This window comes from Maylandia zebra, linkage group LG7 (assembly GCF_041146795.1).
Source record: "Maylandia zebra isolate NMK-2024a linkage group LG7, Mzebra_GT3a, whole genome shotgun sequence".
Lineage (NCBI taxonomy): Eukaryota > Metazoa > Chordata > Actinopteri > Cichliformes > Cichlidae > Maylandia > Maylandia zebra.
In genome coordinates this window covers 48,292,719-48,320,329 of record NC_135173.1, presented here as the reverse complement: position 1 = coordinate 48,320,329, position 27,611 = coordinate 48,292,719, and the positions used below count along the sequence as shown (strand labels likewise).

Sequence of the window (27,611 nt, the reverse complement as noted above, 5' to 3'; positions counted from 1 at the left end):
GTCGTGTTTGGAGGAAGAAGAATACTGAGTTGCATCCCAAGAACACCATACCTACTGTGAAGCATGGGGGTGGAAACATCATGCTATGGGGCTGTTTTTCTGCCAAGGGGACAGGACGACTGATCCGTGTTAAGGACAGAATGAATGGGGCCATGTATCGTGAGATTTTGAGCCAAAACCTCCTTCCATCAGTGAGAACTTTGAAGATGAAACGAGGCTGGGTCTTCCAACATGACAATGATCCAAAACACACCGCCCGGGCAACAAAGGAGTGGCTCCGTAAGAAGCATTTGAAAGTCCTGGAGTGGCCTAGCCAGTCTCCAGACCTCAACCCCATAGAAAATCTGTGGCGGGAGTTGAAAGTCCGTGTTGCTCGGCGACAGCCCCAAAACATCACTGCTCTCGAGAAGATCTGCATGGAGGAATGGGCCAAAATACCAGCTACTGTGTGTGCAAACCTGGTAAAGACCTATAGTAAACGTTTGACCTCTGTTATTGCCAACAAAGGTTATGTTACAAAGTATTGAGTTGTATTTTTGTTATTGACCAAATACTTATTTTCCACCCTGATTTACGAATAAATTCTTTACAAATCCTACCATGTGGATTCATGGATTTTTTTTTCACATTCTGTCTCTCACAGTTGAAGTGTACCTCTGGTGCAAATTACTGACCTCTGTCATCATTTTAGGTGGGGGAACTTGCACAACCGGTGGCTGACTAAATACTTTTTTGCCCCACTGTATATATATCTATATATATATATATATAGATTCACTGAGCGCAGGGCAAGCTAGCAGACATAAGTTAAGCTCTCCTTGCAACATGGCAAATTGAACCTCCCCCACCCTCATTCAGATGTAGCGTTTGGAACTATTTTGGTCTTCATGTGACGTATGACCCTGAAGGTAAGCGCGTCATGGACTAAAGTAAAACAGTATGTCGGATGTGCCACGCAATGCTCAATTACATTGGTGGGAACTAGTGTGTTAGCGCAGTTAGCTCGTTAACGTGTTGGCGGTCCAGCCCCACGCACGGGGCGATCCGCGGTAGCTGGTTAACGGAGATTTGCCTGTTGTGGCGTTAACGTCATTTCAACGAGATTAAAGCTGACAGCACTAGTGGGAACACAACGAATATGACTGCACATTTATTCTGACATCATCCTAGTGCAAAGACAAGTGGAAGCAGACAAAAACAACAAGCATGCATGCTACAAACTTTACCCGAGTCATTTAGACAGCCGTTAGCACATGATTCTCCTTATGGGGACCTGATATGTTTAATATGCTGCTGAGAATATAGCCCAGAAGAAGCGTATAGTATAGCTTTTATTTTGGAAAGAGCCATTTCTCTGTAATAAACGCTCTTTTCCAAAGATGAGTGATTTCTCGATCAGATATATTTATTTATTTATTATTACTTTGTTGTTTCAGCAACATTAAATTTAAAAACTGTACTTTTGAGTTAAAATATATATTTATAATTTTAATAAATGACAAATTTAAAAAAGCATGAACTTTTTTTTTGTATCGAAAAAATATTGAACCGTGACACCAAAGTATCGAACCGAACCGTGAATTTTGTGTATCGTTGCACTCCTAATATATATGTATATGTATATATGTGTGTGTGTGTGTGTTTATCTAATGTTTCAGTTTCAACCTTTTTGTGTGCTTCGGAAGCAATAAGAGGAAAATAGTCTTAACTCGTAATGTTTTCTGTTCTCTTTTTTGTTGTTGTAAATGAGCCAGGACATCTGAACAAGTCATAGAAATTGTTTGTCCTTTCTATTGTTAAATTCAATCTGTAAAGAAAAAAACCTGCTCTTTCTGTTCTCCCTGCTTTCCCCACAACCAGTTGTTTTGGAGTCATTCATCAGGAAGAGTGAAACTGAGCCATCAGGGGAAGCGCTGGCAGGATCCCTGTAGAGATGAGGCAATATTGAATTGATGGAATCATTTAAAGTCCAGGAAAAAAAACAAACCCCAAAACAAAAAACCCCCCACCAAAAAAACCCCTAAAAAACTAAAACTGACTAGATGTCTTTTCTTTTCTTTTCTTGATACAGTATCAACACAGGCACACAACCTAGTGTTACATGTATATCAGACATTAATCCCCCATCTTTCCTAAAAAACAAAAAAGAATGCAAGCTACATTTGTTTTGCTTCTTTGTATCCGTGCATATCTCTTTAGAATATCTTGAGCATTTGTCACAGTGTTACTTTAAAGCCTTTTGACATGGCTGCCATTTTCACTTTGCATCTCTTTTTCATAGCCATTGACCCAAACACCGAGTCAGTCGAGGATTTGATGCAGAGATTCCAGGACAGTTTCCGTGTTCCCAACACTCCAACAGACATGTCTCACTACCAGCATGTCATGCACAGCTCGTCAACAGGCCGCCGGAGGGTCCTGAGCCACACCAGAGGTAGGACACAAAGTCATTAAAAAATTTGAATTTTTTGTTAAAAACATACTACAGACACCACAAGAGGATTTGCATGTTCCTTTTCATTTTACGCTATATACTGGACAGTATGTGTTAATCCTTTCCACTTGATACTAATAGTTTGTGACCTAAGTGATAATGATGGGGTGATAATTTATTAATTTTGTTTATTGTTTAACAATAACGATACACAGGACAGTTTATTACCAGTGCATTCCATCTGTAGTCCTCTGGGTAATTTCCAGTCCAAATAATCAATATATTAGTAGTCATTAATCATTTATCTGTGTCTGTGCATACACAATCACAAGTTTGTCCACAGAAAATTATGCAGAATAACTAGACTATCCAGTTTTGAATTCAGTTCATTATTCGGCATTCACATCTTTGGTGCTTTCATTGCTTCAGCATAATCATCATAGAGGTCACATGCACAATGCATTTAACCTACAGTATCAGGCTTTCATTTATCCACTACAGTGCATAGACATACCATCACTTGTTTATATGCATTATAAGAGTCACTTCGATTACGTTCTGCAGTAACATGTTTAAATATTGACTATACAGTCTTAACCTCATCAATTATCATTTCTGTCAGTTTATAATTTGTTTGGCTTTATTTCATCAAATATGATTTGGAAGAACAAGTTCACTCCAGTAATTATCAGAAATTTACCTGAAATAAATAGGGCTTCTTATCTGAAAGAATAATTTGAAAAAAGTTCTAATAAGCATAGTAAGGTAGCCTAGTGCAGTGTTTCCCAACCACTGTGCTGTGGCACATAGGTGTGCCGTGAGAAATGATCAGGTGTGCTGTGGAAGATTATCTGGTTCCACCTGATTAGTAATCTAAGCTAGCGGTCCCCAACCTTTTTTGCACCACAAACCAGTTTATGTCCGACAATATTTTCACGGACCGGCCTTTAAGGTGTCGCGGATAAATACAACAAAATAAAACCAGTACCAGTACCAAAAAAACCAAATTTTTATTCATAACACACGGGAAAAGACCCAGGGAAACTGAATTAACGATAAAAACAAACAAAAAAAAAAAACGATAAAAAAGCATAAATTTGACGCCTGAGCCTCAACTCTTGTGGCCCAGTACCAAACGACCGGTCCATGGGCCGGGGGTTGGGGACCGCTGCTCTAAGCGACCTGCATGAGTAACGGGTAGAACAATTACATTCTCTTCCACTAGAGGGCAGTACAGCTACCTGCTCTAATTAAATGTGTTGACAACTGCCAGTGAAACAGAAGAAGACGAAGGAGAAATTACATAATAGTCATGCCGTGAGTGAGACAACACAGCGCATAAATTGATAAATATTTGAAAAGAAAAAGTTAGGGCTTTCATCTTGGTCCTGCTGAAAATTTCGACCCAGATGAAGGTCCTAGCATGAGTAGTGATCAGAAGAAAGCAAAAAAGGTATACTGGGGACAAACTCAACCAATTCCGCTATGTCTGGTGCACGGGGAAAAATGATCAATATGCCTTTTGTGACATTTTTGTTTGGTGGTGTGCCATGGCACCAAAAGGTTGGAAAACACTGGTCTAGCATATACCCTAGACAGTTATCACCATAAAGTTAGCATCTAATGTACTACATACATTTCCTTTGCTGTTATGCATTACTTATGTAGTAGATATAAGGTTAAGTTTACCATTAAATCCATGTAGCCTCAACAGAGTGAAGGGTGTCATTGAGAGATGTCCTCTCTGGTGTCAATAGTAAGAGTCTCCTTTGAGAGCATATAATTAGAGGTGAAACAGTGTCACAAGTGTCGAAGTATGGGCCACATGATAATAGAAGAAGCACTTACTATGAGCAGTTAAAGGTGAAAAGTTATTGGTCATATCTTTTGGTTAGTGCTGCATAAGGGAAATTAATTAATTACATCAGATTTAATGAGAAGCACCAAGGAAAGTAGATTGCGGGTTGACAGAAACTTTTCTATTTTCTATTTCTTAGCTTGGTAGAACTTTGTATTTGTACTTGGAATATTTAGAATTTTTATTAATTCTCTTTTCTGCAGTGTGTATTTGCATATGCTTACACACACACACACACACACTTTATTTTCTTCTTTTTTATCACCTATTAATACGTTTGGCAGTGTAACATGAACATGAACACTGGGGTGTATCTCTCGCAACAATACAAGAATCCATATGCAAATCTAACTAAGTGGGACAGACAGGTAGAGCACAATACAGCCCAAGTATAGTTGATGAGAAGTGACAAGAGCTGGTTTAACTGAGCTTGTGGAAATAATGTCACTGACATAAATGACATGACCACACAGGTTGATTGTTATCTGCCATGGAATATGGGTGGTAACAATAAAGACAAAAAAGTCTTATTTTGCTTTGTTTTTTACTACTTGAAGGGATTTGTGTATCACTGCAATTCTTAAAAGAAACATTGAGGCACACTCCCAAGTCAGAATAATCATATGTCTAACTCCCAAAAGCATTTTAAATTTATGGACTATAGGTTCATTTTATCCTTAAGACATATTTGGAGCCCGGAGCCTGAGCCCTGTGTCACTACACAAAGAAAAGAGCACAAGATTTCACTGTTTTTTTTGTTTGTTTGTTTTTTTGTCCCTCCCCCCAAACTGTTAGATAAGACACTGCAGTCATTATAGTCAGTTTCTATATCATACTGATGATTTGTAACATGAGATTCAGGAAGTTAAAATGCTAATAGGGAGAACACAGGCAGCTGATGAGTCTGCAGAATAGGAAAGCTCTTGTCCTCAGTGTCTGAGTGGGAGGAAAAACAGTAGGTACTGTAAGAATATGATGCGTGGGGCATCAACAACCAGCAGCACACACAACAATTTCCAGCAGTTGAACACATTTTTTACTGGAACCTGAGAGACGGCGGGGAAAGCATGCCATTAATGATCAGTCATTAGGGTGAATTGTAGATTCTTGCCTGAATCTGTATTGGGGTTGGAACAAGACCAAATACAAAGTGTTGTGGGCACACGAGTTGCACGAGTGCAGGATTGTCCGATGAATATGGTTATAGCTGACTAATCACAGTCCGCTGGTTAACTTGCTTCAGATTGATGTTACAAAAAAACTGTAACTGAATGTGTGGAAAACTACAGTAGCAGTTGTGTCAGCTCAGCTAAACCCTGCAGCTGTTCATCTACTCTTCTACTGGCATCCACAAGTCTGCATATTGAAATTTTGCTTTGTGGCAACATTTCTTGCTTCCCTGTCAGCACATATTGGCCTAGTTTCTTGTAGCACCATCTCATACCTGGACTCAGATTTTTTTTTTATGCATAAATTTTCCTGTTACACAGTCATCACTGTTTCCATTAATATAAATGTATTACAGATAATAATAACTAATATCAAGAAAAAGAATACAGTTCTGCACAATGAAAGCAGTTATATGATGCAAACTGCACTCTGATTGCTCAAACCATCATCGTTTTAGTCAGATTTCAGGCAAATGTAATTGCATCCAAAACTTTGATCTGGATAATTTTTTTTTCTTCTCTTTAATTTAAATGTTACTTGCTCTTGTGGTGATGGCAGAAAATTATGATCAGCAAAACATGTGTTTAGCTTGCAGCTATCTAAATTGTCTTTTTTTTTTTAGAATATTATATGGTAAGTGGAGCCTTTTGCAGATAGTAAATTGATCTATCTTGTACTTTAAATCTGTCTAAGAGCATCTTTGCCAAACTCCTGTTTTCTTCACCATGTTTCACACAGATACAAGTCAACAATAGTATTACACACAATGACCTCAATGCTTGCATTGTGCAAGCTATTAAGACTTCTGAGTTTGAAGAAGTGTTGCTATGAAGAAAGGTTAATTATCTGATACACCCAAATGATCTCTTTTTTTTCACCTGAGAAAATTTATTGCATGCACTAGCCATTGTACTACTAAGATATGCTGGATATGCCTTACAAACACTGGGTCTAATGACCTGGAATTGAAGTGCTGCGAGCTGCTACCCTTTCCTCCAAAGAGAGACTTCTGGTGTGTATTGTGAAGGAAATCTTGTGTGACCGGGTCAACTCATGCAGAATGAACAGAGTCAGATGCCTTACGCAGACACGTTTAATGAATCGCGGCAGTTGCAAATAACGCACAGCAAAACAAGGTGACACATGGAAAGCCACGCTCCATTTTGGAAGCCATTCTGATAAAAGAGCCCATTTATACATAAACAAACCCTTGATATGTATTGCACGTTCCTCTTCATGCATCTCTCTCTGAATACAAGACATGATGTACATAGCGGGTCTAAAAGGAAGAGTAGACATGCTAACCATGCATGCTCTTTTTTCAGTAGCTTGTAAAAGAGGAGCTCTGGAGATACTTGGTGTCTCCAAACACACTGATAGACACTGAGCTGTTTGTTTGTTTGTCTTTTACCAGTGTTGTGCCACCATTTGGTGAACTCATCTAGGCACCTCTTTAAAAGGACCTTTGCAGCCCCAATTAATTGAAGGGCAACCCCACCAAAGGAAAAGTTCTTCCAAAGGTATAAAGAGACAGGTGAACTTTATTGCTTTAACAGACAGTTCACCAGGTTTGAAGTCTTCTCTTGAACATGATGGAACTAGTGGACACGTGCTGTAGTGCTCAAAATAGCAAAAATAAATAAACCAACAACAAAAAAAGGCACAAGCCATCTTTATTTCAAGAAATATATATATGAGAATAGCATCTCAGGCATTCCTTAGTACTCTTTTCAAAGCCTGTATGTAGGTCTACAGGGTGACACTTTTGTTTGTAAGAACTAGAACTGGTGTATGTAAACTTCATTGCTCTGATGTAGACAGCATTCTGAAAACATTTTGAAGTCACAACGCATTGTGGTTTCGTCAAATATTAAGATTTGTCCTTAAAAACTTCCTCCCTTATTTGCATGCACCGCAGCACATTCTATTCCCCACTGTGGTGTTAATGCATTTCCATGTGCTGGCTAGAAGCGGTGTGGTGTTTTGATGTGTCACAACGAATACTTTGGCTCATTACAAAGAGGATAACCTTATGGTTATTATCTAGGTTTTCTTCTGTTTAATTGATGCTTTGAAGTAGCACATGAAAGTAGTTCTCTGCTGTTGCCTGCGCGCGTGCGTGTGTGTGCGTGTGTGTGTCATAAGGAGAAAGACAGAGAGTTTGTGTTCCGTGGTTCTTGAGTTCATTCTGTGCTCAGCTCCACTTTCAGTAGTCTTCAATCTTCAGTGCAGACAAAACACAGTGATTACAGCTGTGGGTGTGCAGCCCCTAGGATTTCTCTACAGCAAACCATACAGCTGATCTACTGCCAAGTCAAAACACTCTGTGTTTTCTGTGTGAAAGACCCAGCAAGAGACCACCTATATCACACAGTTTTCTGTCAACACAACTGACCAACTTCCTTTTTCTCTAAGTTATCCTCTATTCATACTGTAGGTGGTCGTTTAAACACTGTCTATTAAAATGTATTACTCATTAAGTTTTCAAATATTTTTTATGTCCTTTGTTTTTTCTGAAAAGTTATTAGTAAGCTTTTCAGGCCCTTTTTTAAAGGGCTGTGCAAATGTAGGATATTATTTCAGATTAATGTCCAATATATTGATCAGAATCATCAAAGTAATTAGAAAAAGAGAGTTATTTTAGAAATTTTAGAAATTTGCTACAAAATATCTTTGCTGGGGTAAGATGATAGATTAAATGAAGTTCAGACTTATAGTTGATGATCAGCAAAGACCCTGTCTTTGTTTGTTCTGCTGTTTACAACTCAGGCCCTAACTTGGTTCAGATGCCTTGCTGCCTCGTTTTAAGCTTCAGAGTTACTTACCATAAAGAGAAACTAATGATATTTGTTAAGCTGAATGTCTCTTGACTTTGTTGTTAGATACTGGTTTAATGGGTTAATTTTAGTAATTTGGTTTGTTGCCTAAAAATAAATGCTTGTAGTGAAAGACTGTTGTACTTTGCTGTATTTATTAGAAACATAAAGTTCAGTGGAGAGTACAACAATGTCATTCAGCTTAGAAGCAATTTTAAGAGTTTATTTAGCAAAGTGTTAATTGATATCGTTACTGAATGATCCGTTGAAGATCACTGATTTGACTGTATATATTGTTCTGAATGTGTTTATCCACATTTACCAGTGGCTGCCTGGTTGGTTAAGAAAACAAGGTAAAACCTGAGCTGAAGCGATAACCTGAGCGACCTTTCTCTTTAAGGAATGTGCCCTTGTGGGTTGTGGGTGTGATGTAGGTCCTGAAATGTTGTTCACATATTTACTACTGCCCCTGTCTATTTTCAAATGCATTTTCTAACTAAATAAAGGCAGCCAAAGATCAAGCTGTTAAGTTTACTCATAGCAAATTCTAAAGTATTGTTTTCATAGCCCACCTTTTGCTATAATCTGTCAGTACCACTACTTAGTACTAACCACAGTCTTTGATAGTTTGAGTCAAAGAGTCTGGGGATATTCTTTGATGTTGCCTACAGCAGCAGCATCAATATTCAGGTTGCAGGTTGTTTTTGGATGTGAGCATTTTTTTTTATTATCTATGCTGGTATTTTATTGTTGAGAGAAAAGAAAAAACACGTAAGAGACTTTGTTCATATTCTTTAGCAAATCAAGGTTATGTATAATTTATAGACTCCACAAAAAATAAACCTCACATGCATAAAAAGTAGTAACAAAAACCGCCATGCTCAATTGACCAGTAGCTTTCTATTGCTGACTGTGAAAGTAACTTGTATAATTTTGGGGTGCTCTGTCTTGTTAAAGTGAAGGTGGAGAACCAAATAAAATTACACAAATGGAGATCATAGGTGTTGAAACCACAGGCAGAGGTGGTAATAGTATAAGACATTCTGCACTCAAGTTGAAGTTCTGATACTTGTGTTAAAAAATACTCTAAATGGGTCAACGTCTTTACTCAAGTGAAAGTGAAGAAGCACCAGTTCTGAAATGGAATTGGTGTAAAAGTAACAACTCTTCCAGGAGCTATTTTTTGTACACTGCCAACAGAACCGCCGCTGTCATATCAATAGGCTTTATTTCAAAATTCTAATTCTAATTAATTCACACAGCTTAAACATCTGTTATGTAGAACGGAAGCAGAGAAAAACAAATGGAATATAAAATAACATGAAGAAAAGTTCTTCTATTTGCTTTTGCCTACATGAGTGACTTTACCTCCACACCTACCCAGGAATATTAATAGTCAAGGGTCAAAAGTGTGATTTGACAGGTTGGTTGTACAGTGGTCGTTTATTGCAGGAGTTACGTTCTAAAAATAACCTGTAATAGGTGAAATCCGCGAAGTAGCCAACTTTATTTTTTTGTAATTATTATAGATGTTTTAAGGCTGTGAAACCCCTCACTACACACTTTACACACTTTTCTCAGAGAGAGGCGGTTGCCTTTGACGGTATAAAACATTTCGTTGACATTGTTGTGATAGTTGAGGAGAAAACTTACAAACATACAGTACAGCACTTCAGAGTCACACTGCTAGCGATTGAAGATTTAGGTAAATTTGACAAGCTGAACGTGCTCTGTACCGTATAGGAGACACGGCGTGAGATTGATTGACAATGGTCTACAGCCAATCAGGATGCAGAACACAATCCGCTGTATGTATGTACGTAAAACCAAAACAAACAAAAAAGAACATGCAAAATTGCACACAAAAAACAGCAAGACCGCAAAAGGTGAACCCCGTTATAGCGAGGGACCACTGTACTGTAGTAATGTGGGGAAAAGAGTCACTTTAAAAAAATCAGTCATTTCTACAAAAAAAGAATTTCTATGGTTGTGATTTTAAGCTTCAGTATGAGCTTCATGTAGAAGCTGCAGATGACCTTTGCTGCTGCCTCACTGAGATTCATTTTTCTTTGTGGATTTAGCAAACTTAATTCAGTGGTGAAGTTAACAGTGATCAACATCACTGTTAACTTCACCACAGTCAACTCTAAATGTCTATTCTAAAATGACTGTCTAAAAATAATCTCTCTTTTTCCTCTCCTGTCATCTCCTTCCTACATCCCTGAGTGGTTATCACTCATTCTTTTCTCTCCCTGGGAAATAAAGCAACCGTGTACCTCTAGTTAGCTGAAACACTGTATGACAAACTGCGCAGAAACAGTTTGTGTGTCTGTGATTTGTTGAGTAGTTAGAAATGCTACATTTGAAATCACCTGCCACTTTAAAAATGCTACTTCCTTTTTGCTCATTCCCCTTCTGTTGCTTTGACGAAAGTGTTGCAACCAACCAAACACTGGCCACAGTTCATCATTAAGCCCTGAGTGTAGTGCTATAAATGACGCTTAAATTATATTTTTTGCCTATTTCAGTTTGCTCTGTGTGATAAGCACCAATAATGGATACACCAATAGGATTGTTATTGTTATTGTTCCACTCATTTAGGTTCAAACCAGTTTGAGGTGCACAGTGACATGAAAAAAAAATCCAACTCAATTCACATGCATTAAACCTAAAGTAACAAGCCTATTTTCAAAATATCAGGAGTAGAAAGTGGAGATATTTGTCTTAAAATGTGTGCAGTTAAATTCAAAGTTGACAGAAAAATAAATACTAAAGTACAAATCTGAAATTCTACTTATGTACAGTAAAAAGTATTTGTTACTGTACATAAGTAGAATTTGTTACATAGCAGTAACTGTTTCATATCAGTAACTTTGTTACTTCCCACCTCTAAACAGCTTCACTTTCTTACTCGCCTGCTTATTTTAGGATTGCTTTAAATCGGTATGTCATCAGGCCACATCATGAAATTATTGAAGATGCATTACTCCTGTATGTACCGGCTCACTCCTGGTGGCCGATTGGCGGGGCTGGGCGCCTGTGGCCCGGCTGGGCTCCTTCCGGGGGGTGGGATGCCCTCTGGCCTCTGGGCCTGAAGCTCGGTCCTCTCTGGCACAGCTGGCTGCCGGCAGAACCCGCGGGCACGCCACTGCAACCCCCTCTGGCCTCTGCTCCGTAGCTGCGGGGTAACCTTTCGTTTGGGGCTCTACTCAGCTCTTCCCAGGAGGGTGGCACGGTCCCCCCCCCCTCGAGTCCTTGTACTCTGGGGCCTCTGGATATCTGGGGCCTGGATCTCCTCCATACCTGCTTCATACCCTGGTGGACGGGGCTATGGCTCCCCACACTCCCTAGCAGATCGTTACATGGAGAAACCTTTGGAATACAAGCATGCTGATCCACACAGGTATGCACACAGGTGTACACACGGGTGTTCACAGACGCGGACTACACCTTTCTTGGCTGCTGCCTCAAAGCACATTGTACGCTGTCTATCTTGCGTGCTGCACAATATCGTTTAATATTTAGTATCTACAGTTATCTACTGCTAGCTAGTTTATTGTGATGGTGCTGTTTTTTTATGATGTTGCTCTTTGTTGTTTGCTTTCTCTTCTGTTTTTTTTTTCTCCATACAGGTGATCCAGCTGTTTTGTTTGTTTTTTTTCCTTCTTCCCCCCTTTCTCACCGTCTCTTCTCCCCTTTGGTTTTCTTTCTCTCCCTCTCTTTCTTTCATTCTTTCTTCCTGTCCTATCCCCCAGTCATGTCTGTCCCGTTTGTAGCAACCGAAAATAAAATAAATTCATAATTATAATAAAGGTCAATCAAATGGACCAATATGGCAAGGCCACGATGATCCACTTGGTAAAATAAATCCGCTTGGCATCTTTCTTGGCCTTAAGACAACAATTCTGATGGCTAAAGATCCAAACGGGACAAAAAAAAAGAAAAAAAAAGAAAAAAAAGAAGATGCATTACTCTTATTGAAGATGCATTACTATTACTTATTGTGAGTCATAAAGGAAGTTTTTTTGTTGTTGTTTTTTTACGTAACTAAATATAACTAAAGTAGCTAAATTGCTTGAAGAGATCAGCAAAATCACAAACATATAAAATACTGTGCAAATGTCTTGAGCCACCCCTCCTTTCTTTATATTTTCCTTGTATTTTTACTTCCAAGGAAACACATTTTTTTAAAGTGACCTTGAGCAGAGGGTCTCTCCGCTTTCTGGAAGTCTTTCATTTTAGGTGCCCGGTGCCTGACTGTTTTCAGAGAAATGTGAATCTACTATCTACAGCAGATGAGCAGCATCTAAAAGTCATATCATTAAGAAATAGGACAAAAATACGGTGAAGATCTGACACAGGACTTGGATCTGGCCCAATCGATTGATCCATATACTGTTTGCTGAAGCCTCATCATAAATGGTCTCATTTGAAGAATGGCAGTCAAGACCCATTCTTAAAGAAGGGAAATGGAGAAAAGCTGACTGAAGTTTTTATTTTAAATTGTCATCACTATGTATAAAGTATGTCTTGAGGAAAAATACAACAGTATGTATCTACAGCCATCTGAATAACACGGTGGAAGCTCTGCTCAAGCTCTTTTTGGATCTATAATATCATCTGGAAAGTGTCTCATTGGTTATGGCTTTTTTTTTTCCTACAGCAGGTAATAAACACACTGCCATTGCAGCAAAAGAATACCTGGATAGAAAAAAACCCCAAAACATTAGTCATGGATTGGTGAGCGTTCAGATCTCAGCCTTATTCCAGCAGTCTGGGACTTTTGGGGCTATTTTGCTGCTAAATAAGCGCTTTCATGGAAGTTTACATGAATATGTTTACCTAAAGCAAATGACATATGTTTTCAATTTCTAATTAAAAAAATCTGAATAAAATTGCCCTTACCTTACAGAAGTATAAAACTGTGCTTTATATCCAGGTTACCAACTAAGAGCACTGGATTCTGGATCAGCTGTATGCTAAGTTTTAACTTATTATAAAAGTGTTAATTCTATCAGGGATGATTATAAAGACAACAAGGGGTATCCTAGGATAGCTACAGTGGCAAGCCAATAATGTTTTAACCTTAATGGCTGTGCTCTGCACTGTGTTGCCAGTAACAGATGAGGAATCGGAATACAGCAAGCTGCCAAGGGCCTTCATCTAAAATTACTCAGCCCACAGCCCCAGCTCAAATCCCATCTCACCTTTTCCATAATAACACCTCTAAATTCCCTGACTGGTCTCCTTACAAATTACCGTTTGTTTATTAGCTTTAAATTGGCTGGTATGCTCTTGATGCTGGTTAGATACAATTAAAAAATATATAGAGATGAGTGCACAAACACTGAACCGTTTGTGTGCAAGAGCCAAGTGGTACATTGTTAAGCCTCCCACCCTTTCAAGTCCTTTCTCTCCATTTTATCAGGTAGCAACTCATAAATTTAGGCTGTAAAATGTGTCAGTGGCACTTATAATGCAATGCCCTCTGTAATAACTTATCAGCAGGCCTGGGTTTTTTTTTGTGTGTGTAATTGGATTGCGTGTGTGTGTGTGTGTGTTTGTGCAGTTCTTAGAGGTACAACCACCAGCAGCAGAGTGGAGCAGTATTGATTGGGAATATTTTGAATGTGCTAACAGAACAGTGGGAGAATGAGAGATACAAGAAAAATGAATGAGAGAAGCATCATCCCACCATCACTTTACCTGTGGGCATCCTTTACCAACATACAGTTTCTCCTTAAAAATAGACAGACTGGGACCGAAACCAAACAGTTTAAATCATAGATTGTACCATCTGGATTCCCTCCTATCTCTCTGATTTTCTAATTTATATAACTGAATCTCTTTTGCTTGGTGCTGTGTAGCTGGATGGAACACCTCAGGCCTTTCTTCCTGATCCTTAAACAATGAAGAACGGTCAGTTTTTTTAAATGAATGCAACCTATATCAAACTTGCAAGGGATTTCTATAATTGCTATAAACTATGTTTTTATCCTCTTGCATACATGTTTCTTTAAGTCTTTTCTTGTGAAACTAAATCAAATGACTGCAACTTCTTACATTTGCGTTTGCCTTTTGCATTATAAATGGCAGATTTACATACTTTCCCTTTTGTATGAATGTGGATGCCAGTTTATATTGAGTTTGAGCTGAAAATATTTAGTTTGCTGGTCTTACACAGTCTAACTGCTGAATACAGCTGTGTTTTAATGTGATTGCCAGTTGTTGAGCCATGTGGGGACTGGTTCTTCTGTCAGCTCAGCTTACTCACAGGCACACTTCTTGTGCACAGAGCATCAATATCTTATCCTACCTACAGAAAAGTGCAGTGTGTACTTTACAGTACACACATAAGCAGTAAGTCAGGTCAATTTGTCTTGCTCCCAAAGTCACGGGAATCTAACTGAAGCCAAATGCATCATACGATTGCAAAGTATAAATTAGAGTATTTGTTTACACACCTGTCACCATTCATCCTAGCTATTGTAAATCAGCTACAGTGCTGACATCTGTTTATTCCCCTCTCACTTCTTCTTTTCTTTTGCTTTTAAACTAACACTGACAAGTGTACCCTGACCTATTAAAGGTCACTTTTCTCACAACTGGTGCTCCCTCACATTGAAAGAGTGAAGGACTGTCTTTATTGATCTGTGTCTGTATAACGGTATTCTAGAAAAGCAACACTTAACCTTATATTGTCAGTTAGGATTGCTACGTGATATAGTATACTGTTATTACATTTTAAAGCTACCCTGTAAACATATAGAGCAGGTACATGCATCTATGTTGACGAAAATTTTCAAGTGGAAGAATATTTTAAAGTCATTGTTTGGCTACTCAGCTAATGAGTTAGATTCCATACACTGTTCTCTTCAGCTTTCTTTGCACTGTCGTAGCTTTCTTGTAGTTTATGACCAGACAGACCCAGTAAATCCTTTACCTATTTTTCCTCTTCTTTCCGGAAGCAACAACAACTCCTTTTGGGTTTGCAACAGCAAATCATCTTTGTCTATCTCACCCTATTGACAGCATCCTCATCTGTCACACCAACTGTCTGCACACATAAATCTTCTCTGTGATCTTTCTGTTTTCCTCCTCCCTGGCACCTCCATATCCAACAACCTTTGTCCGATATACCCACACTAACCCTCATCTGCATGAGTTCAGACCATTTCAACCTTGCCTCCCTAACTTTTTCTCCAAACTACTCAAGTTGCGCTTTCCTTCTAATATATTCATTTCTAATCTTGTGCATTCTGGTCACTCCCAGTGAAAATCTTAACATCCTTAACTCTGCCGTCTCCAGTTTGGCCTCTAGTCTTTTTGTTAGTACCACCATCTGAACCGCTGAATTGAACAGTCACGTCATCTCCATTCACTCCAATGAATCTTTTTGTCTTTTACAGCAATGGCAGATCATAGAGCCTCCCAATAGTTCTGGAAGTTAGTAACATACACTAGATGTGCCATAGAGATATATCCAAACAGCTGGAGGAGAGGAGGGAGCGTGAGACCGAACATTTGGAGAGACTAATGGAGGGAGTGGAGGAACTATAGCTGAACTTAAATGAGAGTCACATTTTGCCTTAAACTTTTCATTTTGTTGAACCTCAGTGGCCAGCATGGACCTTTCTTCATCATGGCTAATTCTGAGTCTGTCTACTAAACATTTTAAAAGTACATGCACACATTTTATTCCTTTCACCACCAACACCGGTGGCTTGCAAGTATGCTTGAACTGCAGCTGAACTTTAGCCAGAATATATTGAAATGTGTCTTTGTCTATTTTATTAAATATTCTTCTTTTTACTTTTGATTTTTACAGCTGTTAGATTGCTATATTCTTTATTTATTTACAAAGAAGTAGAGCAGGGCGATATGGCCAAAAATATTTATCACGATATATATTTGAAAATTTGCGATAACGATATAACTGACGATATAATTGATGCAAGACAAAATACAACTCCACAACATTACTAGTGCAAAAAGACAACCTTCCTTTTATTTTCACTTAAACAAGAAGCTGGTTTTTATGTACATTAAAGCTATATAAAAATTTAACAGTGCGAATGCAAATTCCTTGCTGAAAGTTTAACCAAAAGGCATTTCCAGTAGAAATGGGCTGACATATCCTGAGCATAACCATGTATAATATCCACTGAAGTTAAAAAGAGGTGCTTTGCAACATTAAACTGCAGTGTGCAGTACGTATTTTTCGGACCATAAGGTGCACGGGATTATAAGGCACATTAAGCGAAACAAAGCAGTCAGATAAATCAAACTTTATTAAACTCATTCTTCTTGCTTCCTCCACTTCTGTACCATTGATTCATTAATGTTGAATTCTCTGGCAGCTGCTCTATTCCCATGTTGTTGCAGTATATTAATGACTAACCTCGTATTGTGGATGGATTATCTCAGTTGTTCTCCTGACTGAAGTTTGGTCCGTTTACAGCATCCTGCCATGCGACTGCATTTGTCTCTAACTATCAGGCACGTTAACTTTTATAAGTGGAAAAGTGTTAGTGTTCGTCCTCCAGCTTCACTGTTTATGTCATGCTAACATAGCTGTGTCGCTAGCGATCACGTAGCACATCATTATATAGCAGCTAGCCCAACTTCAGTAACCCTACAAACGTCACTGCTGTTTAGTTTCCCGTCTTCATTTATGTTGGAAGTGATAGCAGAGCTGTACGTTTGAATTTATTCAGAAATCTCTCAGTCAGAACATGCTATATCATGCTTGGGTAACTAGCGAAACTAGCGAGCTAACTTCCGCTAGCTTCCTGCTAACTTCTAACTCCGTTAAATGTAATAAATTTTGTTTTCATGGATGCCTGGAAGTTAAACTTCATAGTTACACCTGGTAAAGCAGCAATGCTGATCGTTTTATTAAAGATGAAAGAATTTAGACAGTTTTTAAACTCTCAGTGATGCTGCAGTGTTCGTTTGACCTGAAGGTACGGAGTTTAGGACCCAGATTACTCCCAGATTTAAGAGCATCTTAGGCTACGTTCACACTGCAGGCGAAAGCGCATCAAATCCGATTTTTTTGACCCTATGCGACCCATATCCGATCATGCTATGACAGTGTGAACGGCGCAAATCCGATATTTTCAAATCCGATCTGGGTCACTTTCGTATGTGGTACTGAATCCGATACATATCCGATGTTTTAGAAAGCGACTGCTGTTTGAACGGTCAAGTGGCATTAAATCCGCCTTTTACGTCACCGACACAAGACTGAAGCCAATTATCAGCGCCAGAGAAGACATCGCGAACGCTTCCTAGCCATCCAGTGTAGATGTCAGTGAAACTGTTGGGAAGACAACGTAAACATTTTATTTGTACTGTATAATCTGCAGATTCTGACAGAAATCTGCAGCTATCCTTTGAAGCACCGCTCCTCTCTTAAACAGCAATAAGGATCATTATTAGGTTATTTACATTATTATGTAAATAACAAAATAACTTAAAGCAAAAATTGGGAAACGTAAAGTCCGAAGTCTTTATATTAACGGCCATCAGTCAAACAATACTGTTTGTTCTTGGTCTAAACAGAGCGCGTTGTGTGTGACATCTTCTTTTGCGCATGCGGGCCGCTTTGAGCGTTCACACTAGAGCGCGTTTGCTGTCGCATTTTATTTGTAGTGTGAACGAGGAGACAAAAAAATTGGATTTGATCAAAAAATCGGAATTGAGCATTAAGACCTGCAGTGTGAACGTAGCCTAAGTCCGACAAATACGACAATAACGACGGCCGCTTGCATGTTCTGCAAAAAAAATGTGCTTTGTCGTGTATCTGACGGACAAACGCCAAACCAGTTCCACATCACTGAAGTTGCACCATTTTTACAAACCAATTCTGGTTCATTTGTTTCACTCAACAATCGGCCATGTGCGTATGAAAACAAAGGCACTGCGCATGCGCGTTTTACTCCCATTCTATCGCGATATTTCATTTTCCTATCGTTTCCTAACATTATACCGGTATTACCGTGAACGGTATAATATGGCCCAGCCCTACAAAGAAGCATACTTTTAATTTGATTCAACTGCACAAACGCATTGCTTGTAGACCTAATAGATATGTTTTCCTTGCTTCCATTTCATTCCATAGTAGTTCCATTTTGTCTGAAAAAAAATTCAAAATTTATTATTTTACTTCTATTATTCATAATTACAGCAACACACTGTATTATTGCAATCAAAAGGCAAAGTCTAAGTATCAAATAAACATAAATAGTCCCCTGCTGAGTAGTCACATGTGTTTTTTAATTATTTACACCTATTAGTAATGCTGATATGTTAATTTAAACTTAATCAGCTATATCACCTACATTATAATAATCAAATGGGGTTTTTGTTTCATTTTACTTGTTTTTTCAGCTGCATGCAATTTTATTTTTTCTTTCCTGAAAAATTCCTCAGAAATAGTTCTTTGATAATAAAGGTTGCCAACCCCTAGTGTAGTACATCTAGTTATTTGCCTAGCATTTAGGCTCTGTTGTCTTCTCATGATAAAAGTTTCATTGCTTTCATCCACTATTAGTTCAAGCACTCTAGAAAATCAGACTCCGCCCACAAATGATGGTCTTCTTCTACTTAGCTGTAGATTTTTTTGACATAACCGCATAGACTCTTTTAGTAATTAAGTAGCTATTACAACTGCCAGTTGAAGATCTAAATTAATGCACTGTAGGTCTTGTTATTCTAATTGGGTTTTTATGGTCCGCTTAATGGGTATTTTGTCACACTGGATGCATGGAGGTTTCACTGTGGTCATTTGGTGGTCTTTGAGGTCCTCCCTCTGAGACATCCCAGGCACATGGAAGGTTGGGGAGGTTTCCTGGTACGGTTGTTTGGTGCAGTTTTGTGTGGGGTTAGGTGTCTTTGTTATGTGTAGTCCTACTTCAGACTTTTCTCAAATGCAAGATATACTGTAGGGTGGAGAGGTCCTAAATACCATTCCCTCAAAAAGTGTATTACTGCAAATTGGAAAAATAGTTTTCTTTACCTGGTGCTTGTGCCAAAGGTTAACCAAATGCAAAGGACACTGAAAAAGTCTGTAAGTAAAGAATCCTGGTAATGTCAGGAGTACTGCAGTTTAGTTCAGTCTTATTGCTTCCTTAATCTTTCACTTTCATTTCCAGAAGCAGAAATGTGTCACTATTTTTGCTAGTGTGGAAGTCTTTTATTCTCTTGTATTGTTTAGTGTATCGTAGCATTCTTCCAGGGTGTGATGTGCCATCGTCCCTTGAAGAAGATTATTAGCTTTTACTGTTCAGATTGAACTCATCACCTCACCTCCCTGCTTTCCAGTATCTGCTCATCTCACTAATCATTCTCACTCCAGGACTGTCTGTTCTCTATAAAACCACTGTGCACGCGCGCACATGTGAGTGTGCTCTTTGCTAATCACACTGTCTCCCTTATTCTCCCTTTTCCCTTTAAACCTTCTTAACACCAAATCACCTCACTTCAGCGTATAAATGTGGTACCTAACTTTCTTTTTCTCTCACAGTTGTTTTGTTTATGGCTACTGTTTCTTTCTTTTCTTTGTTTATCTACTAGTCTTATTTTTATTCTCTGCCTGACCTTTTTCTGTAAACTTTCTCTGCCAGGAATATATTTTTCTTATTATCATGTATAAATTAACATTTTAATGAAAACGAATCACTGTTTCAACTCTCTTAATCTCACACATTTTTATTAAATTTCCTACGCACTTACCTAAAGATATATATATGTATTAGTGTGTGTGTGTGTCTTTGTGAAGAAACGATAAGGAATAATACTTTGAAAAAGTATTGTATTCTTTCAAAGTCTTGAAAAAAAGGGAAAATGAATGTTTGATACTGATATTTGGTGATTTAAAAATCTGACTTTTAGACATATAAAATATAAACAGCCTTCCCAACATTTGTCATGTGAAGTTACGTCCCGAGTCTTTGCTAAAATGATATGACAGTGCAGTTTAAAAATAACCTTGTTTTTTTGTCACAACAAGTTGTGGATTACTCATTTACCATCAGCCCTGGCCCAGCTTGGATCAGCTGATAGTTCTGTTTCTGGCGTTCCAAACACATGTTGCCAAGAAGGGAGCTGCAGAATGCCCTCGAGTGTAGAAACTATGCAATGTGAAAACTCATACCATTGTCGAAGGGTGTTTCTGTCATGGATGAGAATTTTCCAGACTAAAAAAGCGGATTGAAACAGAACAAGTCAAATTCAAAGCAGGCTGCAATCCGATTGAACGTGGGTTTTTGTGATGGAGAGTGGGAGGGCAGGTGAGAATCAAGACAGAGCAATTTACCAGCGAGGAGCAGGTGTTTGTGTTGACATGACTAATCTTATCTGGCTGTGAACTGAAAGTTCCATGAGGTAAAGCAGGTAGTTTTCACAGACAGGATGACTAGTCCTTGAACAAGACACTAAGGAGGACACAGAAGCACAGTAAACAATGATCCAGCAGAATGATTCATGAGCTAGCACAAAAGTGCACAGCTGACTCTAAATACGTAGACTTAGATGAGTGGATGGCTTGCGGGTGTGCAGGAACAAGCTCGGGAAACATTGATAAGAGAGGTGCCGAGCTGTGAACTGATCACCACCTGGTGCTGAGTTGGATAAAGTGGCAGGTAAAGATGCTGGACAGACCTGGTGTACCCAAGCATATAGTTAGGCAGCACTGATCCACAAAATCTTAAATTCCCCCTCAAACAGAGCTTTGATTACGTTCCAAGGAAGACTTGGCACATTGAGTCCAACTGGACCATTTTCTATGTTCTATCTGTTTTACCTGTCATGCATGTATTTCTGTAACCAGATGGTGGACACCAGAGGTGAAGAGAGCTCTCAGGCTCCCTTTATGAACCTGTGGGACTCTTGAGATGCTGAGAAGTACCGGCAGCCCAAATGTTGTTTAGCTCTGGCAGTGGCTAATGCAAAAACGTAGGAGTTTAGTGACACCATGGAACAAGGACAAGGATGACGACTTGCCTCGCTCTGGGGGTCATGTCACTGATATAGTAAACACATGCTCAGTGTCAAGGCCCCTGGGGTGCATGAAAATTGCCTAAGGTTCTGGCTGTCCTGACTGACACATTGCTGCAACATAGCATGGACACTGGTGTGGTATCTCTGGATAGCGATTAGGGTTGTGGTTTCCCTGTTTAAGAGTTAAGGGGATTGGAGGGTGGGGACTGGGGGATCACATTCCTCGGCCATTCTGGGAATGTCTATGGCAGGGTACTGGAGAGGAGAGTTCAACCATTAGTTTAACCTCGGATTCAGTAGGGAGTTTTTGTCCTGGTTGTTGAACACTGGACCAGCTCTTCATCTTCTCAAGGATACAGTATTTGAGGGTATGTGGGACTTGCACATCCAGTTTGTGTTTTGTATAGTTGGATAAGGGATGCAATCCATGTCCCTCGGGTTATTCTGTGGAAGGTGCTTTGAAGTACGGGGTGTCTGGCCAGAAGTTATGGGCCATTTGGTTCCTGTAGAACTGTAACATTAGCTTGGTTCATTGCGGCAGTAAGTCATACTCACTCATGGTGGGTGTTGAACTCTGGCAGGACAGATGGACAGACAATCAGATGGATGAATGGATAAGTAGATGGATGGCACTAATTTGCAAAGATCTGTTTGTAAACTTGCACAAGGCACAGGTACAATTCAGTTATATCTGGCGTCTTTAACTAATTTCTTTGTATGCACATGTATTACTTGTGCTTTTATAAATTTCTTGGACCTTTGTTGTTTCTTTTTTATTAGAAAATTTAGAAGTTAAAATTTTTATAAGCTTTCTGTGAAGGGCAACTGCTAAAATAATAATTTAATTGTCCAGTAATTTAAATGGGAACTGATGTGTTTAGTTTTACTGTGCCTGTGACAATAAAACTTTTTAAACTTGACCTTAATACATAAAAAATTGGCCAAAAAAACGTCTTGTTGAGAGTAAAATTAGTGTACTATTTGTGTGCTCTTTTTTTTTTTATAGCAAAACAGATGGAGGGAAAACAGATCATGCCAACTGAGGATGTGACAAAGAGAGGCGTCGGAAATTATGTAATGGACTTGGGGACTGTGAAATGGGTGGTAAAAGTAAGATTGGTCTACCCGAGTAATTGAAATTTGTTGTACAGTCATGCTGGAGTTTAGTTACAGTGCCGGGTGCTGACGTTTTTATGGGACTTGATTTTGAAGGCATTACCGCTGAGGGAGAGAAAAGCAAGATGAAAACAGGAAAAAGTGAACTGACAAAAGAAGAAGTGTAGTGGAAAAGGAGGAGAAGCAGTGAAATAGAAAATGCCAAGGGCCAGATTTTCAAAGACTTGTGCACCTTGTTTCAGACATATTGTTGTGTGTGTTATTTATCAAATCTGTGCCTTAGCCTGGAAGCACTATTTAACTGTCATTTGGATTGCACACGTACTTTGCCTGTCAGCACACCTTTTTGCGATCAGTGCAATGTCACTGCATCCTTAATGGTATGAATAGCTATTTCAGTTTAAACCATGAAAATCCATATTAACTGAGGGAAAAATTGATATTTCACTTTAAATACTAAGCTCAATAAAATGTATGCATGTCTGAACCTCTTAACAGTTTGTATTTATGAAATAATGAAGAAGGTTTTGACGGGCAAACAGAACCTGCTCCGCTTTCTTTTAAAATTCCACTGATAGCAGACAAAAGGTGCAAAGGAATTATACTTCACAAAGGGTCGGGTTAAAAGGGCAATAAATGAAAGCACTATCTGACCACTTTATAATACCAAACAAAGAGAGTTCAGAGAGTTCAGAGAGTTGTGACTGTGCAGTTATTAAACTTGAAATTCATTTTGATGTTCACTGAGCTGCTAATGCAGTGTGAAAATCCCTGTCTCTTGATTATTCGTTTACATTTTAGTGACAGTCCCTTTGTAACCAGTATTTCCTTTTATCCACTGATTTTGCTTCTTTCTATCTGTTTTTCATCACAGTTGTGTGTATTTCTCCCAGTTTCAAAAAACTGTATAAACCTCACATGAATAACAGTGAAATTGCAGTCCTAATCTTTTTTTTTGCCATTAATGAACATTGCTAAGTCAGATCTACTATAGGGAACACTAATAGAGGATAATTTGAAACTCCAAGTCCCATCCCAATCTGACAGAAATTACAAGTAAAGATTCTGAACCAGTATGGTGCAAACTGGTTCTGTAAAGGGTCCATTATTAATCAAACAGTCAATTTGATAGATTTCACAGTGTGAGGCAATTGATATTTTTATGAAGAAGCACTTTTTTTCCTTTTTTCAAAGTTACTCAACGTCCAAATCAAATCTGAAAACTGCAGGAAGCACATTCATTCTTCTAGTGATTACTTCAAGTGGCATTCAAAGTTGAGATGGGAACAGCAGGAGATTAGTGGAGACCTGAAGCACCTTTACATAATCTGAACTTTCTTTCTAACTAAAGGACACTGAGACATTTTTGACTCTGTTTGCCTTCACTGAATGACTCATTTAATGGGACATAAATGACAAAGTGCCAAAGCAGCTTTCATAGCAATAACGGTATAGGGCATTGCAGAGCCCAGGCTATGTCCTGATAGGAAAAAAAAAAAAAAAAACAATAACCGGGAATGTTTTCCGTATCTTCTGAAAGGCCAGCACTTTCTTCACCTTTCTAATATATATTGCCCTTTTTAACCATTCAACCAAGAAGGCACGCATTTTATGACCCCAGAGAGCTCAAAGATGGGACATTATGGTACCACCTATAAAAAGGAGCAATGATTTAAGCAAAGCAGGGCAGGAAGCCGCTGTCCTGCTATGCTCAGCATATTACCTCAAGACGGTCTTTACATTGAACTCCATGTGGAAAAAGAAAGAAGAAACACTCACCTTAAAATTGTGAGGGTGGATAGGACAAAGATAAGTAGAGGGGCAAAATTAAAACACAGACTCTCTTTTATTCTGCACCTGTTTTTATAATGCATTCAATCCACACCACTACATTATCCTCATTTCTTCAAAGACTATGACTTGTGGTAAGTTGATATACTTAAATACGTTAGAAAAAAACATGGCGACAATGGTTCTACTGTAGAAACTTGTACTTTACGACTTGAGCCTACAATGCATTTAGATTGAAGAACTTATGCAAGTAACACCAGTGTTTGATTAGTATTAATAAATTTAATACTAATAAACAGGACATCACTGTGTTAAAACTTACCTTTAAAGGCATTACATCCACCACAATGACACATCAACATTTCTAGTCATGAGTCAGATGCATTTTTAAAATTTGGTTGTGACTGGGACACATCTTTAAAGATTCTCCTTTATCACTGGAACAAGGTCTCTAATCTTTTATTTGCATCTCCAATAAATTTCAAATGGAAACCAAGTCATATTAAAATGTAATTAGTGTAGTGGGCAAAAAGATTCATGCATTTAATAAATGCACTAACAGAAGAGATTATATATTAAAATTTGACTTGCTTTAACCTAAGGCCCAGGAGACATACACAGGTTTTAAATAATATGCATAAATATTGCATAGAGACAGTATGTGTTACTACTTTTCAATAAATTACACTTGTTCCTCATTAGGTGTAACAGAAAAGACCTACCTGAAATACAGTACACTCCCTGTCTTTTCTTCCTCTACCACCTTTTTGGGCATGTTCTAAGACTATGCATAAATCCAGAACCAATTTTACAGCACATTGCCCTGGCTTCACCCTCCAAACAGCACCAGACTTATACTCGAATTCCAACTCAACTCTAGATTTGTTTAAGTGCATGAGACCAAAAGAATGATTACAGTTTTCAGTGTATGCTTTCTACACAGACTTGATAGACCTTTTAATCATGTCTAAATCTTTTATGATGCACGAAAATGTTCATGAGCTGTAACATAATGTTAATGAAGTGAATGAAGGAGTCTATTTCACCTGACATTGCTCAGCACTTGCCTTGAAATTCTGACTGTGTCCAATGAACAAGGAAGAAAGGATTTTTTTTAATCTACCTTATTGTAATAAGGACTTAATGACATCTATAAAAAATACTAGATTTCAAGATGATAAACAGTGTTAGATCTGTATACTTTCTTATGAGTTGCTCCTGCGCCTATTTTTTTTCTCTTTATTTGCCTGTGGTGGGTGGTGTCTACTTTGTTTTTCACTATGAAGAGTTCACCATATCTTCATAATAGTGTTAGTTTATTATCTTACTTATTTTTGCTCGCTTTTGCTTACTTTACTCTCTGAAAAAAAAAACTTACCGTCCTCCAGCTTAGTCTTAACACAATGTGACATCCCTAAATTGAGAGCATCCAAGCCCCTGATCAATTTCCTTAGCCATCAATTTTTCAGAATAACCAAGCTTTTGTACTTTATACACTGACACTTAAATTGTGACTGGAATGAATCCAATTAATTTTGTATATATATTTTGCGGTCACTTTTGTAAGGGACGTACAAGCGAGCTGTCATTTGACTTGATTTATGCGAAATGATCAATTTGTCACCATATGCTGGCCAAGAACTATTTTACTCTAAGTACCCCCTTCATCCACGTTGCACTGCATTTTCTTAATGATATACCAGGAATGAAACAATTATGAATGCTTGAATATGACTTAAAAGTCATATTCCTGTGGGGATAAAGCTTTTGTCTCTTGCAGAAAAGTAAATGCTTTTGTCATTGTGTCATTATCAGCTGTCCTCATGTATCATAAAAATAAGTGTATTGACATAATGCACTTATCCTAATTTTGTTCTTTGTCTTTGTTTTAACTCGTAGTCATCGAGTGAAACGTTTTTTCTTAGATGTGTATTTATGGTCATCACAAGCATTGATTTTCACTCTGTCCTTTATTCTTTTTGTACTCCAGGAGATTAGGAAGTGTAATCACTGTGATCCTCTGGGTAATACAAGCAAAACATATGTATAACCATGAGGAAATCTGGATCTTATTAGCATAAGATCGTTTTTATGACTAAACCTAAATGATACATGAAAGAATGTGCGTGGTACAATAATAAAGATATTTAACATAAACCGTCTACTGGACATTTTTTAATCTGGTTTGAGACTGTAGTTTGAAGCCATTTACAGATATTTTATGTTATGTTATCCTTCAGTGGTTTTACACTTTGCAAATCCCTGACTGTTATCACTGTGTGTCAGCCCTCGTGTGTGTGTGTGTGTGTGTGTGTGTGTGTGTGTGTGTGTGTGTGTGTGTGTGCGCGTGTGCGTGCGTGCGTGCGTGTGCGTGTGTGTGTGTGTATTTTGATGTTGCAGTGCCAAAACAGTAATAAACAAAGCCTCTTAACTCACAGCCCTGCTCTTGCTGTCACTCTAACTCAGAGTCAGACATGCAAATATGCACACACTTTACCTAATATGATTAGAAAATTGAGCTCCAAAGTCTTTTTAACACTTGACAACTCACCAACAGATCAAACCACGAGTGGCAGCAAAGGTGGTAAGAAGTGGAAATTTGATTAGTTAAAAATCTGTGTACTGTTGTGTCCATATTGTAAAAATATATTATGTCCTGCTCTATATACACAACACCCAAAGGTTGAATAACTGCTTGTACCCCGACTGCATTATATTTTCTATATCTGAAAAACAAACAATCAACTGAATTATGATTCTAATTAGATTTATTTTTGCCTTTGTTTGTCTTTACATTTCACCACCAGAGGCTGGAGGTGTGTTTGGTCCTCAAGGGGAATCGGGATCAGAGCCTGAAGATGACAACCAAATGAAGTTTTACACAGAGCAGCACAGAGGACGAAGGCGCAGCAAAGGTGGGAAGAAACTCAGGTGTATTATAATAAATGTCGTACATTTTTTACACATTAACTTACTCAGCAGGAGACCCTCTTAGCCACTGCGCGCTGCTGAGAAGACATTAAAGTCAAAAGGGAGTATAATACAAAAACAAATGAACGCCAGCCTTATCCCATTTGAATATAAGAGGGAATGATGGGAGAGAACATTAAAGCTGAGTCAAATGAGGCTAGTCATTTCCGGAATTGTCAGCATAGCTGGAAGTAGGAAGGGGTCATGTATGTTCCCAGTGGGGCTGGGAGTGCTGTTCCACAGCTCAATGACATTCAAAGCAGACATATGAGCTGATGTCAATGGGAGTTTTGTGATGACCTAAGCTGAGTCACATAACTTGAATGCATGATTTTCAACTTCCTCTCCCATAGTGATATGTGATAGTGAAGAGTTTGGATTTGTGTGTATATGAATTACATAGTCTGTGTATATTTATAAAGTAGCTGACAAAAATGATGAAAATCATGAT

The 27,611-nt window shown here is 38.4% G+C and overlaps 1 protein-coding gene across 1 annotated transcript in view; it reads left to right on the top strand.

Moving 5' to 3' along the window:
• Positions 1-27,611, top strand: part of astn2 (astrotactin 2) — a 303,516-nt gene that overhangs the window by 108,276 nt on the left and 167,629 nt on the right. The window contains exons 4-5 of the mRNA XM_012916877.3: positions 2,282-2,434; positions 26,998-27,105. Coding sequence (XP_012772331.2) covers positions 2,282-2,434; positions 26,998-27,105 — 261 coding nt within the window. The remainder of the gene's footprint in view (positions 1-2,281; positions 2,435-26,997; positions 27,106-27,611) is intronic.